The 16,758-nt window shown below is 38.8% G+C and overlaps 1 protein-coding gene and 1 long non-coding RNA gene across 2 annotated transcripts in view; both read left to right on the top strand.

Moving 5' to 3' along the window:
* LOC116255451 (uncharacterized) overlaps positions 1–1,692 on the top strand; it is a 48,337-nt gene extending 46,645 nt beyond the window's left edge. Inside the window, exons 4-5 of the mRNA XM_050078239.1 lie at positions 1,211–1,264; positions 1,368–1,692. Of these exons, the coding sequence (XP_049934196.1) occupies positions 1,211–1,264; positions 1,368–1,614 (301 nt within the window). The 3' untranslated portion in view covers positions 1,615–1,692. The remainder of the gene's footprint in view (positions 1–1,210; positions 1,265–1,367) is intronic.
* Positions 1,693–4,166: 2,474 nt separating this feature from the next.
* LOC116256547 (uncharacterized) lies at positions 4,167–11,881 on the top strand. The gene is made up of 4 exons (XR_007573545.1): positions 4,167–4,324; positions 5,527–5,636; positions 11,612–11,699; positions 11,804–11,881. It is a non-coding gene; the product is annotated as an uncharacterized LOC116256547 (long non-coding RNA).
* Positions 11,882–16,758: the final 4,877 nt, after the last annotated feature.

Here is a 16,758-nt window from a genome sequence, read left to right as displayed (position 1 = left end):
CAAATGTCTGTCCCTTGTCAATGATTGAATAATATTTTTTGCATATGGGCATATAAAAAATTTATCGAGGTATGACACTTTGGGATTCATGTAACTAATTTGCATGTCCAAGTTATCCATATTGGTGCTCACTGTGCCTGTTGTCTAGATTTGTACATTTCCAGTCAATAGTTGGTATGAACTGTCAATTTTTGCCTGCAGAATCTTGGTTTGTTTATGGTTCAAAATTCAAATACCTGTTTTATATATCTGCTTATAATGAAATGGATAAAATATGTTGATTTCAAACAAAAAAAAATCTGATTGTTGGAGCTAGAACCGACTAATTATATTCAGAGTGTGTGTTTAAACCAATTTAACACCTTCTTAGTAATCGGTGTGCTTCATGTTCAATCTCTGATCATCCTTCCAAATTTTCTGCTTCAATGCTTTCAGATTATTTCTTTTGACGAAGTAATGCCTTGGGGTTGTTAGATCCATTTGCTTCAACACTTTATGTTACAAAAAGAAGAACCAAATAATAGTTTTGCTGCACCTAACTCTCCTTGCTCCATAGGGTTTTAGAAAGTTGTTCAAGAACCGTACAGACATTGGGATCAAAACAAAATGGGGAAACTTAATATGAAGCTATTGAAGGAAGCATGTATAATGTATATTTTCTGCACATAAGATTCTTGTCAAAGATTATCTTGAGGCACAGTGTGTCATACCGTTATTATTGCCAAACAACCACCCAAGCACCTCTTGGTTTTGCTATGCATCTCTTGAGTTCCCAATGTCTGGTTGATGTAACCAGATCCAATATCAATAAAATAACATGTCCCTTAATCTTTACCATCTAACGGTGTTTCATTTATCTTCACAGAAACCATCAAAGAAGAATTTTTAATGTCATAAATGATTGTTTTCCCAACTAGATCACTCTCTCATTTTCTAGTGATAGAATAGTTACTGCAGTGTGTCCATTTGGCAAGCAAAAAGCAAAAAGAAATATTTTGTAGACAGGGGAGGGGAGAGAGTGAAGTGGCAAAAGATGGGTCACCCTATGCAGGCCAGGCACTATCTAGGGATTACATTTAATATCTGTTATTCCTTAATATATATATATATATAGATAGATAGATAGATATATAGATATGTATATATGACTAGAATTTCTTTCATTGAGATGTTCTAAAGTTTGATCTGATTCTGGATTACATTGATGCAGGAATTTTTTTTTTATTGGCGTGCCTAACATGTCTGTTTACCTTGGTTGTGCATGGTAAGTAGGACGCTCCTCTGTTCTTCGGAAACTGATGCTTACATGTTGATAAATTAGCAAAAGGAGAGATAGTGTTGATTTCAGCTTGCTTGTCTTTATACAGGCCAGCAAGCGAGAGAGGCAAGGGACACACACTCGAAGCAATAGTCTGCACTTCTTCCTGTCAATTCTGTCACCACCTGCAATATCCACCAACCAGCTTGGGTTCCATCATATTTGTAGCATTAATTCAGAGTTTTTTCAGTGATGCATTTTTAGCTTTTAGGCTCCACTGTTTGGAAGCTTTGAGATGGTCGAATTTATTTTTCAAAAAAAATTCCCCGAAAAATGATCCTGCAACTACGTGCTAAGTTGCAGGTTGAAAATCATGTTAATAAGGTTATGGTAAAACTAAAAAAGAGAATTAAGCAAGTCGATCCGTCGCTGGCCGATTTATCGCGTTGGGTTTGGATTGACGAAATGAGGAATTCGTATTGCGTGGGTCGGAACAAATTACTTGCGGTCAACGTTCTCCGGTGATGTTGATGGCCGGTATTGCATCTATAGCGGTGATAAATTCACCGGTATACATTCCTCCGGCGGTGATTTCGTCGCCTGTATACAGGTCTAGCGATGAAGATATGCGCCGCTATAGGTGTCCTCTTCCGGTGATAGTTACCGCCGGGAGAAGCAGCTATAGCGGTGAGCCTTCCACCGGTATAGATATGCCAATGAATCTATACCGGTGAAAATTGTCATCGTTGTACATGTATACTGGTGATCCTCCACCTCTAGTTTCGCTGCTTTCTTTAGAATTTGGATTGAGAGGAGTGTTCTTCGTCCCTCCCCTTTCCTTAGCACTTCCGTGTAAGACAAGTATTTTGTGTTCTCCTCCTCTCTCTACATATGAAAGGAAGTTCGGACTTTTTGAGCAAATATTCTCACGTAAGTGCCTTATATACATAGTGCCATTTTCACATATGATCAGTTGCAGACTTTAATGATTTTGAGAACAAATAATATCAATCGGATACAAACCTCAGGAAATTAATATATTTAGTAATTTCTGTAAATTATAAACAACCAAGCTCCAATTTGGAAAACAAGACCCTAAAACCTCTTACTCACCCTCCTTTCTACTTTGTTATGTAATTCCTTTTTGTAAAGTAGAAAGCGAGGAAAAACCAACTTGTCTTCCCAGGAGGTGGAAGCAAGTGGTAACCTTTGAGGCCGACACCACAATCGTCGGCTGCCTGAGTAGATTCCATTGCTGGTTAACTCATTAGCATTGTAGAGAGGAGGCGCCATGTATTGTTGTAAGTAGTTGCAGAGTGATGTAATGGCTTTGATAGATGTTAGCGGACTAGTCTGCTACTTGGTGCTGGGCACTAAAGTAGTCGTCAGCTCACCGACACCGAACCCATTCACTCAACTTGCCATTAAGCTTTACTGGTACACGCAATCAACGGGTACTCTTCACGCACATCGTTAATTTCTAATGGGTAGGTGTAGGTCCTCTTCCAAACTGCCACCATCATTGATGAAGCCGGGTATACAATTCCGCCGTCTGTTCTTGATTTTTTTTATACTTCGTGCTGATGTCATCTGTCTTAATAAAACGTGGAGGCCTACCCTCTGTAAAATAAAATTCTTGACAAATTTTTAGTACGATATGACATATATTGCCCTTTATACTTGTTCTAGAATTTAGTGCTCCTCGTTGATATCTACTCTAACTGGAAATTCTAACTCTAAATCGAACAGGGCGGGCCCAATACCGCCCTAGTAGGTGTTCATGCTTTGACTGGAGATTTTGGTGCCGACATAGACGGCAGGTCGTGTTGGTGCGAATCTTTCTCCCAAGCTTTTTCACGAATGATCATTTGAGATGAACTTGATCATGATCTTCACATGGAAACCCGAGCTTTCCTACGCATGTGAATTGATTGATTGTAGTTCTTCATATATGTAGTCATTAGAGGCATTTCCATCAATTTGTTTCAAATTGAAAAAGAAAAAATGAATTGTACTACATATTTGAATTTTTAAATCTCACTTACTTAGCCTTTCAAAAATACACTTAAAAGGAAAAGACTTAATCACATCAGTACAAGGCACTCACAAATGGTTGAGACATGTCATGCGTATTTATTGTTCAGGCAAACAAGAGTTCAATTTACTTCGCTTAAAAGCTTTAGGTAGCGTTTGGGCAATTCCTTGACAAAATGATTTTTTAGAAAACTTGGTTTTGTAAAAATGATTGTTTAAATGAGTTTTAAAAACATAGCTTTTATGTTTTGATGGGTAGACAAAAACAAAAAAAGGTTTTGTGTGCAAGAAGGGCCTTGGTTCTAAAGTAAAACTCCATACCATCTTCTACCCGAAGCCCCGTAGGCTTTAAAAACAGTCTATTAAAGATAAAAACCAAGGCCCTTTTGTTTAGTTTGGGTAGGAAAGGAAATTGATACTTAGGGATGTCAATATATTTGATTTGATGAGATATTCGATCCAACCATTTCAAAAAAATCGGGGTACCAAAAAAAAAATTAATACCTGACTAAGAAATCAGATCCAATTTGGATTTAAAAAACAACTGATCGGATCTAGATTTGGATTCGTATATAGATATTTCATAAATATCCGATCAAGTATAAATAATTATCCGTTGGCATTTCCATTGGATGTGAATCTGATTTTGACATTCACATTCGAATATTTATAACTTTGCCCCGAACACCGCCGACCTGGACGGTGAGTCTCCTTGTCACGCCCACAAGTTTTCAAAAAGGCAGTTTATGAAATTTTAAAACTAAAGTGTGTTTTTGAAACACTACATAATATTTAGGTCGATTTTGAAATTTTGGTGAGGGGAGGTTTATCGAGCCCTACCCGCCTCTTTCCTTCTTCTTTTCTAAAATTCAGGAGCATGGACAAACTTTCTGCCCGTTGGGGCATAATTTCTGTTTTTCGTCCTTGTCCGTGGAGAAGCCGTCTTCCTCCTCTTGCAGAAGCTCTCCGCATGCAGCTGCCCATTCTCGTATCGCACGTCTGCATCAACTCCTCTTCCACGTCTCTGTCGAGGTGAGGCGCAGGCTTGCCTCTTTCTTTCTCGTTTTATTTCCAAACAGCCTGTGTTTCCCCAAATCGCAGCCCTAGTTGTCGTCTTCGCCTTTTCAAGATAGGGAAGGTTGTTTTAGATCTGCTTTATGTTTGAAAACTTGTTTAATTGGATCATAAGTTTGCAAAAGGACCTGCTTACAGCATGGATGTTATATATGAATATCGGACTTTCATGCGTTGTTGTTCTTCTTTGTTGGTTGCTAAATACTTTTATCTGTTTAGTTATATTTGGGCCTGTCCATTGCCTAGGATTAATGACATTATTGGCTTTTGCTTCAAATTGTATTTGCAAATAATAAAAACTTTACCGTTCCCAAACAATATCTAAGTTTCTCTCTCTCTCTCTCTCTCTGTGTGTGTGTTGTGTGAAGCTTGAGGGTTCGAGGATCTTGTGTATAGCTTCTATGACTTCCTCCCCCTTTTCTGGTCAAAGCTTGTGAATCCTTTTTTAGCCTTCGTCAACTGTAATGTAGAATCTTAAATTGAAACATGTATATCTTGTACTTTGCTCTGTTTTGTGTTCGGCAACTGTTGGTTTCTTTGTTTGAATCAGAGACATCATCCAATTGACACAAAACGGGACAAAAATAAGTATCCAGGAACAACGCAAGAAACACTCTGATAAGAATCCTTCGTTTAGGTGATTTGCATCATAGTGGATGTTTTATTTCTCTGAATTAACATAGCATGCAAACTTATATAGTTCCAAAACCCTATTCTATATAGAACTGCCTCTAATTTTGAGTTAGTTTTGACCATGCTAAATATCTGAGTTTGCGGAGCAAACTTTGCTGCTTTTCCAAAAGCAGTTGAGACATGCCAAAGCCTTCCTTTAAACTTTTGCAATGCAAACCTGCAGGGAGTAGGGGCCTTTCTTGACCATTTTATTGAACAAAAATTGAAGCTATACACAAACATACGAATAGAGCTGAGGTAGAATTACACTCTAGACATACAATGAGTGTACAAAAGCTATACAGCAGTAAACCATCAAACACGTGACCCCAACAGGAGAACTAACACACAGCTCCTCACACCGGAAGAGTAATCTTTTCCAAAGTTTGGAGTGGGATGAGTCTACAAGCCATGTTGAAGATATTAGGGAAGAATTTGAGGCTCATCTTTAGATCTTTCCTATAATTGTGCTTTTCTTGCATTTGCAGTTATGACTTGTGACCTAATTTTGGTGATGGCTGGTCAAATTTGTCGTGGGAAAGGGAAGGCTCAATGAGGCAGCACATTGTTGTAGACAGGCTTTAGCAGTCGCTGTCTGGTATGCATTTTTTTTTCCTTTTCTTCTTCCTTTCCTTCTTCATTGGTGGATTGCACTTGTCTAAGACAGTCTTATTGTCAAAAAAAGTTTCCCCTTAATGCTGCCCCAATTAATTGTCATAGCAAACTTTGGGAATGTGATGAAGGTTCATGGTCCATTACAAGAAGTGAGGTGCTTTGTTCTTTGAAGAGGAAATCTGTTTTCTATAAATTATATAGAATGACAATTGTTTGATTTCTTTGCTAATGTACTTTACATTTTCTTACTATTCTTGCCCTGTGTGCATGAGTGTTGTATCTTCTTCTTGGGTGCAAGCATTTTGTGTTTTGATTTTCTTACATGCGAATATAGTTTTCTGAATTTTGTGTGATTTTTTACTATCTTTGATAGTTTAATTAGGAAACATTGTTTTTGAGAATTTTGTTCTACTTTGTACAGAAACTGGGCAGAATAAAAAAAATACAAAACAAATACCAAAGTTCAAAAAATTCTGAATTCTGGTTTTCTAAAATCCTCTACTTCTGTAGAATAAAAAATCCTTAGTTTTGGTATCATCTCTTTACAATATCATGTCTTTTTAACCCAGATTTATGAACCCGTCAGAAATCGAAAAGTCTGCCTTTGTTCTATATCCGAAGTCCGAACACTTTTTTACTTTCGCTTCTGCAGACAACCTTACATCAAAGTCTAACAGTGTCCAATCCTGTTGTTGTCGTTATCATTTCTCTAATGATTTTACAAAAGCCGCTTTATAGGATTGGTTTATCCTAGGGTTTGTTCAAGGAAAGAGAAGAGCTTAACCTAAACCTCTTGCAAAACTTTCAATCAGTTGATGACCTATTATTTATACATTTATGAGAACTCGTCACCCTTAAACCACCCTTTTATGTAGAATATCATATTTTTATAGCAGAGTTGGTGAAGTTCATTCTTCTTCCTAGTCTACCCCATTTGTTTTGCATTTGCCCGTCTCTTTAGGGAGTAAAGTTCATTCCTCCTTGTGATATACCATTTGATGTCAAGAACTTTTTTAAAAGTTTTTTTTTTTATTTTCTTTAAAAACATTTTAAAAATGGCTTCTCTCACAACGATATGTCTGTGCTTTACTCTTAGTATCTTCTTGAGTAGGAGAAAATTTCAAGTTTTTGTTGTCAATCTATGGAACGGGAAAGCTGAAAAATCCTAGATGTGAACAGTAAGGAAAACTCCTATGAAGCTGAGAAAGTCAATCCTAGGAAATGCTATTGATTCCGGTGTTCAAACATTTACAAGGATTTAACATGAAATATACTGTGAGAGAAGCCACAATGCTCTGTAAGATCTTGGCAGGTAGCAAAATGAGGGTTGAGAGATGGGCTCGGGGCTTGTGTAGTTGTTCCTCTAAGTCAGTAATCATGAGTACCGGGTAGGCATAAAGCTGATTTATGTCTATTTCGCGAAGATAATGACTTACGAACCTTTGGCTCGTCGAAAACTCGTAAGGTGAAGCGGGTTGGACACGTGACAAAGCTACACATAACTACCAAAGCGGTGGAGCTTCGTAGTAGCCTTTGAGGTGGTGAGGTATTCCCTCAAAGGTGAAGGTCGGCCTGAAAAAAAAAAAATCAAAGGAAAAGAAATCAAAAAGGCAAAAAGCTGAATGCAAAAGAAAGAAAAAGAAAAAAAGAAAAAAACAAAAACAAAAGGTGCCTGCCAAGAGATGAAAGACATGAAGGCTAAACTTGCAGGAATTGAATGTGGCAATCTTTCGTAGATGTGTGATTTTGGGGTCAATATCTGCTCCTTTTTTTTATTACCTAAGACGTCGAGGATGATTCCTTTATGTTCACATTTAGAAAATTGAAAGATGTCCCTTCTAGAGGTTCGACAACATTGATGCGAAATGAATCCTAATGCTTGTATGGTAGTATGGGTAAATGAATGACATATTGTTTGCACAACACGAGCACTCAAGCTTATGAGTTAAATTGATAATTTTGAACTATTTCAAAGTAAAAACTTGACATCTCTTGTTATGTTTCGAGGTTTTTTAGGCATAAGAGGAACTAACCAATCCCCTTTGGTCTTGAAAGGTGTTTGCCATTTCATTAACAAATTACTAGTCCCGTTCATGGAATAGATGAAGTCATGGAACTCCTCAAACCTAGTCCACTTATGCTGAATGTGACAAATTGTCCATCTTTTCCTTTGTCTTGGGAGAGACAGATCATTTGGAAACCTGACCCATTATTCCATCTTAATTGAGTCTCCTCAACCCGTTGAAATGCCTTGAAACTGCTTTTCAATGACATAACCCAAACTTAGGGTTGAGGCTGTCATGGAAGGTCTCTTATCTGTTTTCAAAAGAACCGGTCAATTTTGAACTGTGACATTTTTGAAAAGTTACATCCTTTGAAGTTGCATGAGTTTTGTTTTGGCTTCATCTAATATTTGTCTTGGCTTGAAATACATGGTTTTGCAAAATGGGGTGGAATTATTCTTCATCATCATCAACTACCCACCCATGCCTTTGCTTCGACAGCTGGGTCCTTCATAGATTTGGACCAGCTTATTATTCAGTTCTTCCTTGTTTCTTCTTGTGTCATGTTAGTCGAGAGACATAAATTGTCCATCTTTCCTTTGTCTTGGGAGAGACAGATCATTGGATCTGACCATTATTCCATCTAATTGAGTCTCCTCACCCGTTGAATGCTTGAATGCTTTTCATGACATAACCCAACTTAGGTTGAGGCTGTCATGGAAGGTCTCTTATTGTTTTCAAAAACTGGTCAATTTTGAACTGTGACATTTTTGAAAAGTTACATCCTTTGAGTTGCATGAGTTTTGTTTTTGGCTTCATCTAATATTTGTCTTGGCTTGAAATACATGGTTTTGCAAATGGGTGAATTATTCTTCATCATCAACTACCACCCATGCTTTGCTTCGACAGCTGGGTCTTCATAGATTTGGACCAGCTTATTATTCAGTTCTTTTTGTTTCTGGATTTTTAACTAGTATGTGTTTGTTTATCCATAAATAGGACATGTCCTGCATTGGGAAATTATGATATTATTGAATCTTTCTCATTGATGCTATTTATGTTGTGTCACTCATTTAAGCTGGCTGTTCGGCCTGCTCCCCGTCGATTGAGGCTATTGCTTTTAATCTAGTTCTTCCCCTTTCCATAACCGAGATGTTTTTCCTACATTGGAGGAGAAGGTGGGCTGAGGTTGGACCAAAACTATATCAGAATGTAGGTTCTTTAGGCGTGAAAATGACACAACTAATGCTTATTTCAGAATGTCTTGGAAAGCTTGTTTTTAGATTTGTTATTGGTCTTGAATTTTTTTATGTTCTTAACCAAATGTCGTTGCTGCTGGTAAGGCCCATGATCATGAACTGGAAGGTGAACAGTGATACTTTTTTTCCAAGACTTTCCTAACACTTGATATGGCAAGCATTTTATGCAGAGGTTGGGCACTATTGCATGAATTCGTGAACTTGATCCTAACATTATGGGTTTTCCTGAATTTGGTTGCTTGCCCATGCCTGGTGTGATTGGCGAACCAAGAGCCTCTAATGCCATTCACCATTCAACGACAACTTTTCTACAAAAAGCAAAATACTTTATACAACCAAAGGAGGTTGTTGAGTTGGTTGAAGGCATCCTCAGGAATGTGTTGTTGATGTACTGAACATGAAATAATGTCTTTTCTTTTTATGTTTGTTGTGGTTTAATGCATAATGTTTGTTGTGGTTGAAAGCATATGTTGCCAGCAACCAAAACTGGTTTGATATCGGCATTTCCAATGGGTTAAACACTTGCTAGAAGATAGAGTCTATACATAGGATTGAGTTGCAACTCATTACCAAGAGATTGGAGTAACTTCGGATCGATGAAGGCCGAGAGGTATGCTTCAAAGGTACAAAAGTTACAGCAGTACTGCTGTATATACATCGAAGCAACTAGGCCTTTAAGGTAGTTTGTTAATTAATCTTCATGTACATTTGTCACAGAGCAAAGTTTGCTGGCCTAACACTCACTGGATGATGTGATTGGAGAAAAAGAGGGGATATACTAGTCTTGATCATACACCCAACATACAGTAATTGAAAGCAGCACTTATTATGACCATTTCCCTGGTTGGATGGAAGGCACAAGGTATGTTTGCACACTGATACTTAGACACCAATTAAAAAACTGAGTCGACTTAAAACCAGCTGATGGAGGTTGAGAGTTCGATTCTGCGATAGTCTCTTGGCATAATCTGGTAGCTTTAATTTAATTTACATCCAAATTCACTACATCAAGAGATGAATGTTAGCCATATTTGAAAAGGAACCACAGACCGGCCCTGTCCTTGGCACACTGCTTACTAGGAAGTTGGTGAATCCAATCCTTTTTCTTCTTGCTTTGTACAGAGGTTCGAATGTGTGAATTCTGAAGCACTCATCGCACATTCAACCATGCATGCGCACACCGATGTGGTGAATAAGATGATTAATTAGCAAAGGTAAGTAACAAGTACATAATAGTCGTCATCAGGGAGAGATAATATGCCTCAATGGATTTAAATCCCAATTGACGAGGTATTCTTCCATGTCCTTCTGGTGTGAAGCATCATGATCACAAAGCGATTCCATGATGCTAAGAATGGGAATTAAGTTGGAGGAAGCTGCCCCCAGCCTTGCCCCCTAAGTATTCCAAGTATGTCAAGGCAGCATAGCAGTTGCTTGGTGAGGTTGTGAATATTAGAAATGCTTTGAGATCTGAGACCAACAAGAGCCAAAGCTTTGGACATCCGGTTCCAAGGAGATGGATACAGGAACAAATGCTTCTGTAAGACACGACCGTAGGTTTTTGAGAGCAGACAAAAAATCTTACAAGTCATGTAAGTGGGTTTTGCAAGGAGAAAAGTTCAAAGCTCAGAATCTACTATCATCTGATCGGCTTATTTGGATGCAGAAGTATTATAAGGAGAAGGGTTCCTTGATATTTGAGCTCTAAATCTACTCTCAGCTCATGACCAGCTCATTTGGATGTGGAAGTGGGTTTTGCAAAGGAAAGGGTCCTAAACAGTGGTGGAACAAGAAACAAGATTAAACTGTTCTGCACGCGTATATTTTCTATGTTCACCTATGTCCCTCCAAAAATAAAATATCCCTCTCTACGCGTATATTTTTTAGAGCAATATTTTATTTTTGGAGGGGCATAGTCCAAAATTTATTGTTCCGCCACTGCCACTGTATAAATGTATTTCTCTTGCTTGGAGGTCACCGCTCATTTCCTCTGTTGCATCTTTACATTTTTGGGGTTTTGTCTCGGTGATTTAATTGCCCGTTTGCTGCTATTATTAAAAGTTTTGCCGAGCATGTGCATGTGAGCCACTTATTGATGCAATTAACTATTTGGATATTAAGCAACAGATCCACCAATTTACTGATCCTCTATGTAAGAAAAACACAATAATCCTATAAACATATGGCTTCTGTTTTATAACGAGAATAAAGAAAGTTAAATTCTGGAAGCCAAAAAGTCGCAACGGCGAATTTGCTTTCCCCAACTCGACAAAACCGTCGCCCACTCTCACCGCCTCTGCCATGCCTATCCAAGAAACGTCTCAACTCTTCTCCTGTGTCTCTCCTATTCTTCTTCGTCTCCTGCAATGCAACCCGTCTCCGTCCCACCTCCCCTCTCCCCTCTGCTTCACATGTATGAATACTTCTCTTTCTGAGTCGGCCTTAGCTCTGATTTACAGCATTCTCATATGACGTCGTTTGAAATAGGCATGCTAACCTGGTCTCTCTCTCTCTCTCTCTCTTTGAGGCTCTGCGTCGACCATCGCTGACGCACCTCTTGCCGTATGTTATCTCTTCTTGTCTCTTCATTCGTTTCTTCCCTTCAACGCGGTAGCCCTCAAATTGGTTGATGAAATGTCAGTGCATATGTACGTACACTGTTGTTTTTTTTTAAATGCCTCAACTTATGTTATTAGTCCACAATGGAGAAAATCGAGGGCGGCGACGATCGCATCAAGAGGATCTCCACGTTGATCCGTGTGATCCCAAATTTCCCCAAGTCCGGTATCTCTTTCTCTATGTCTCTCTCTTTCCCTTGAGCACGGCTTCTTGATTACTTTCGGTGGGCCTTCAAATTTGTGGTCTTGGGTTCTGTTCGTTATTTGCAGGCAGCCGCCATCTACCACTGGTTGTCGGCAGACAGCGAGTCACCTGCAACAGTCATTCCCTGAGATGCGCATCGAAGCCTCAAAGGTTTGAAACTTAGAAAATGTCATGCATCCGAGAGGGGTTGCTTGAAGGGTTTTAATTTTCAAGGTTTTCTGATGATGCCACAGTTAAGATGCTTCCAACACCATAGTGCAGGACTTAACCTTCGATTCTACCATGCATCAAAAAAGTGATAGCGGTCAATCCTTTGACTTGTCTTAGGCCTTTCGCATGTATGATTAGGATGCAGAAATCGTATTTCAGTACTCATCTAATTTAAATTTTTGGCGGTGATATTTCAGAAAAGAATAGATTTATATTGGAATTTGGTAGAGTTAGGGTTCATTTAGGTTGCATTGCTATTCCTATGGGCATTTACGGAAGAGAGATACACAAGGGCATGCATATATTCTCGTATGTGATTACCTTTAGTGATCAATTAATGTGTTGATCTTATGTTGTAACTTTTTAGCCTTCTAAGTAATGTTAGACGGCTGTTGTTATAGTTGGAAGTGCTTCAGGTATTGTTGGTCATTCCAGCCTACTGTTGGATGCTTGTCGCTCAACCTTGTGGTTGGTTGAGTTGCACACTAAAGGTTTTGTTTAGGGCTTTTTTTTTTGTGGTTTCAAAAAAGTTAGGAGATAATGGTAATAGGTTTATGGTGAAAAAAACATCTAAAAGGTATGTGGGGGCATTAGCTATTAGAAGGTTCTTTGTGTATTATCGCAAACACTTGTGTATATGCAATTTATATGTGTATGTGTATGATCCATCAAGCTATATGCACAAGGAAGGTCAAACATTTACAAGGATTTAACGTGAAATATACTGTGAGAGAAGCCACAATGCTCTGTAAGATCTTGGCAGGTAGCAAAATGAGGGTTGAGAGATGGGCTCGAGGCTTGTGTAGTTGTTCCTCTAAGTCTGTAATCATGAGTACCGGGTAGGCATAAAGCTGATTTATGTCTATTTCGCGAAGATAATGACTTACGAACCTTTGGCTTGTCGAAAACTCGTAAGGTGAAGCGGGTTGGACACGTGACAAAGCTACACATAACTACCAAAGCGGTGGAGCTTCGTAGTAGCCTTTGAGGTGGTGAGGTATTCCCTCAAAGGTGAAGGTCGGCCTGAAAAAAAAAAAAATCAAAGGAAAAGAAATCAAAAAGGCAAAAAGCTGAATGCAAAAGAAAGAAAAAGAAAAAAAGAAAAAACAAAAGGTGCCTGCCAAGAGATGAAAGACATGAAAGCTAAACTTGCAGGAATTGAATGTGACAATCTTTCGTAGATGTGTGATTTTGGGGTCAATATCTGCTCCTTTATTACCTAAGACGTCGAGGATGATTCTTTTATATTCAGATTTCGAAAATTGAAAGATGTCCCTTCTAGAGGTTCGACAACATTGATGCGAAATGAATCCTAATGCTTGTATGGTAGTATGGGTAAATGAATGACATATTGTTTGCACAACACGAGCACTCAAGCTTATGAGTTAAATTGATAATTTTGAACTATTTCAAAGTAAAAGCTTGACATCTCTTGTTATGTTTCGAGGTTTTTTAGGCATAAGAGGAACTAACCAATTCCCTTTGGTCTTGAAAGGTGTTTGCCATTTCATTAACAAACTACTAGTCCCGTTCATGGAATAGATGAAGTCATGGAACTCCTCAAACCTAGTCCTCAAACCTAGTCCACTTATGCTGAATGTGACAAATTGTCCATCTTTTCCTCTGTCTTGGGAGAGGCAGATCATTTGGAAACCTGACCCATTATTGCACCTTAATTGAGTCTCCTCAACCCGTTCAAATGCCTTCAAACTGCATTTCAATGACATAACCCAAACTTAGGGTTGAGGCTGTCATGGAAGGTCTCTTATCTGTTTTCAAAAGAACCGGTCAATTTTGAACTCTGACATTTTTGAAAAGTTATATCCTTTGAAGTTGCGTGAGTTTTGTTCTTGGCTTCATCTAATATTTGTCTTGGCTTGAAATACATGGTTTTGCAAAATGGGGTGGAATTATTCTTCATCATCATCAACTACCCACCCATGCCTTTGCTTCGACAGCTGGGTCCTTCATAGATTTGGACCAGCTTATTATTCAGTTCTTTCTTGTTTCTTCTTGTGTCATGTTAGTCGAGAGTTATGGATATTTTAACTAGTATGTGTTTGTTTATCCATAAATCAGGACAATGTCCTGCATTGGGGAAAAATTATGATATTATTGAATCTTTTCTCATTGATGCTATTTATGTTGTGTCACTCATTTAAGGCTGGCTGTTCGGCATGCTCCCCATCGATTGAGGCTATTGCTTTTAATCTAGTTCTTCTCCTTTCCATAACCGAGATGTTTTTCCTACATTGGAGGAGAAGGTGGGTTGAGGTTGGACCAAAATTATATCAGAATGTAGGTTCTTTAGGCGTGAAAATGACACAGCTAATGCTTATTTCAGAATGTCTTGGAAAGCTTGTTTTTAGATTTGTTATTGGTTTTGAATTTTTTTATGTTCTTAACCAAATGTCGTTGCTGCTGGTAAGGCCCATGATCATGAACTGGAAGGTGAACAGTGATACTTTTTTTCCCAAGACTTTCCTAACACTTGATATGGCAAGCATTTTATGCAGAGGTTGGGCACTATTGCATGAATTGGTGAACTTGATCCTAACATTATGGGTTTTCCTCTATGTCACACGGATACGGGTACGGGTATCCTGTGGGTACGGGTACGGGGATACGGCAAGTTTCAAAATTTTAGGATACGCGGACACGGCGAATATTAAATTCAAAAAAAATAAAAATGATAAAAAGATGGAGAAAACGTATAATGAACATAAAATTTATGAAACAGTGAAATAAAACATCGCACATAAGATGAAAAATATGATTCTAAACCGTCCAATCTTCAAACCAAAACATCCCCAAATCGGCAAGAAATGCCCAATATACATTAAACATAAAAAAAAGATGGAAAAAACGTATAATGAACATAAAATTTATGAAACAGTGGAATAAAACATCACACATAGCATTGAAGAATATGATTCTAAACTGAAAACATCCCAAAATCGGTAAGAAATACCCAATCTAAAAAATCCCCAAATAAAAGTTGAAACCCTAACTTCTAATATCGAAAATAATAGACAAAAGAAACACTTACCTGTCTGTCGCCGGCTGCCGCCGGACGCCACCGGAAGTCGCCGGAGGTCGTCGCCGTCGCCCGCCATTGCCGAACTGTGCTGCCAGCCTGCCGCGGAAGCCGTCGAGGGTAAAGGAAGGTCGACGATCGAGGGTAAGTGTTAATGCGTAAAACAAAATGGGTTAAAAAATCGGTTATAAAAGTGGTTTGGATCGGGTCTGACCCAGACCCGATCCAAAACGTATCCAGCCGTATCGCCGTGTCGGGATCCCCGTGTCGGCGTGTCGACGCCGGTACTTGAACCATTCTGCCGTATCCGTGTGACATAGGTTTTCCTGAACTAGGTTGCTTGCCCATGCCTGGTGTGATTGGCGAACCAAGAGCCTCTAATGCCATTCACCATTCAACGACAACTTTTCTACAAAAAGCAAAATACTTTATACAACCAAAGGAGGTTGTTGAGTTGGTTGAAGCCTTGAAGGCATCCTCAGGAATGTGTTGTTGATGTACTGAACATGAAATAATGTCTTTTCTTTTATGTTTGTTGTGGTTTAATGCATAATGTTTGTTGTGGTTGAAAGCATATGTTGCCAGCAACCAAAACTGGTTGTTGAGTTGGTTAAACACTTGCTAGAAGATAGAGTCTATACATAGGATTGAGTTGCAGTTCATTACCAAGAGATTGGAGTAACTTCGGATCGATGAAGGCCGAGAGATATGCCATGAAACAACTTAGCTGTCAAAGGTACAAAAGTTACAGCAGTAACTGCTATTGTATATACATACAGAAGCAACTAGGCTTTTAAGGTAGTTTGTGAATTAATCTTCATGTACATTTGTCACAGAGCAAAGTTTGCTGGCCTAACACTCACCATGGGATAGATGTTGATTGGAGAAAAAAGAGGGGATATACTAGTCTTGATCATACACCCAGCATACAGTAATTGAAAGCAGCACTTATTATGACCATTTCCCTGGTTGGATGGAAGGCACAAGTATGTTTGCACACTGATACTTAGACACCAATTAAATAACTGAGTCGACTTAAAACCAGCTGATGGAGGTTGAGAGTTCGATTCCGCGATAGTCTCTTGGCATAATCTGGTAGCTTTAATTTAATTTACATCCAAATTTCACTTACATCCAAGAGATAAATGTTAGCCCAACTTTGAAAAAGGAACCACAGACCGGCCCCTGTCCTTGGGCACACTGCTTACTAGGAAATTGGTGAATCCAATCCTTTTTCTTCTTGCTTTGTACAGAGGTTCGAATGTGTGAATTCTGAAGCACTCATCGCACATTCAACCATGCATGCACACACCGATGTGAACATGAAAATGCTGGTGAATAAGATGATTAATTAGCAAAGGTAAGTAACAAGTACATAATAGTCATCATCAGGAGAGATGCTATCCAAATTCATATAGTTAATATGCCTCAATGGATTTAAATCCCAATTGACGAGGTATTCTTCCATGTCCTTCTGGTGTGAAGCATCATGATCACAAAGCGATTCCATGATGCTAAGAATGGGAATTGTAGAAATACGAACAAGAAGACGAAGAGAAACAATGATCACGATGTAACGTGGAAAACCCTCAACACGAGGGAGAAAAAACCACGAATGAGAGGAGGAGTGGTGCCCACTAGCAGCCAGACTCTCTCTCTCTTAAGATTATCATTAACACTTAAGGATTAGGGTTACATGACTTAAGTAGAGCCCAAAACGGGCTACAAGACGGGTCGGGTATGGATCCGGACCCGAAACCCACAATCTATCAA

This window comes from Nymphaea colorata, chromosome 6 (genome assembly GCF_008831285.2).
Source record: "Nymphaea colorata isolate Beijing-Zhang1983 chromosome 6, ASM883128v2, whole genome shotgun sequence".
NCBI lineage: Eukaryota > Viridiplantae > Streptophyta > Magnoliopsida > Nymphaeales > Nymphaeaceae > Nymphaea > Nymphaea colorata.
The sequence above is the reverse complement of the archived record's forward strand: the minus strand, read 5'-3'. Positions and strand labels throughout refer to the sequence as shown.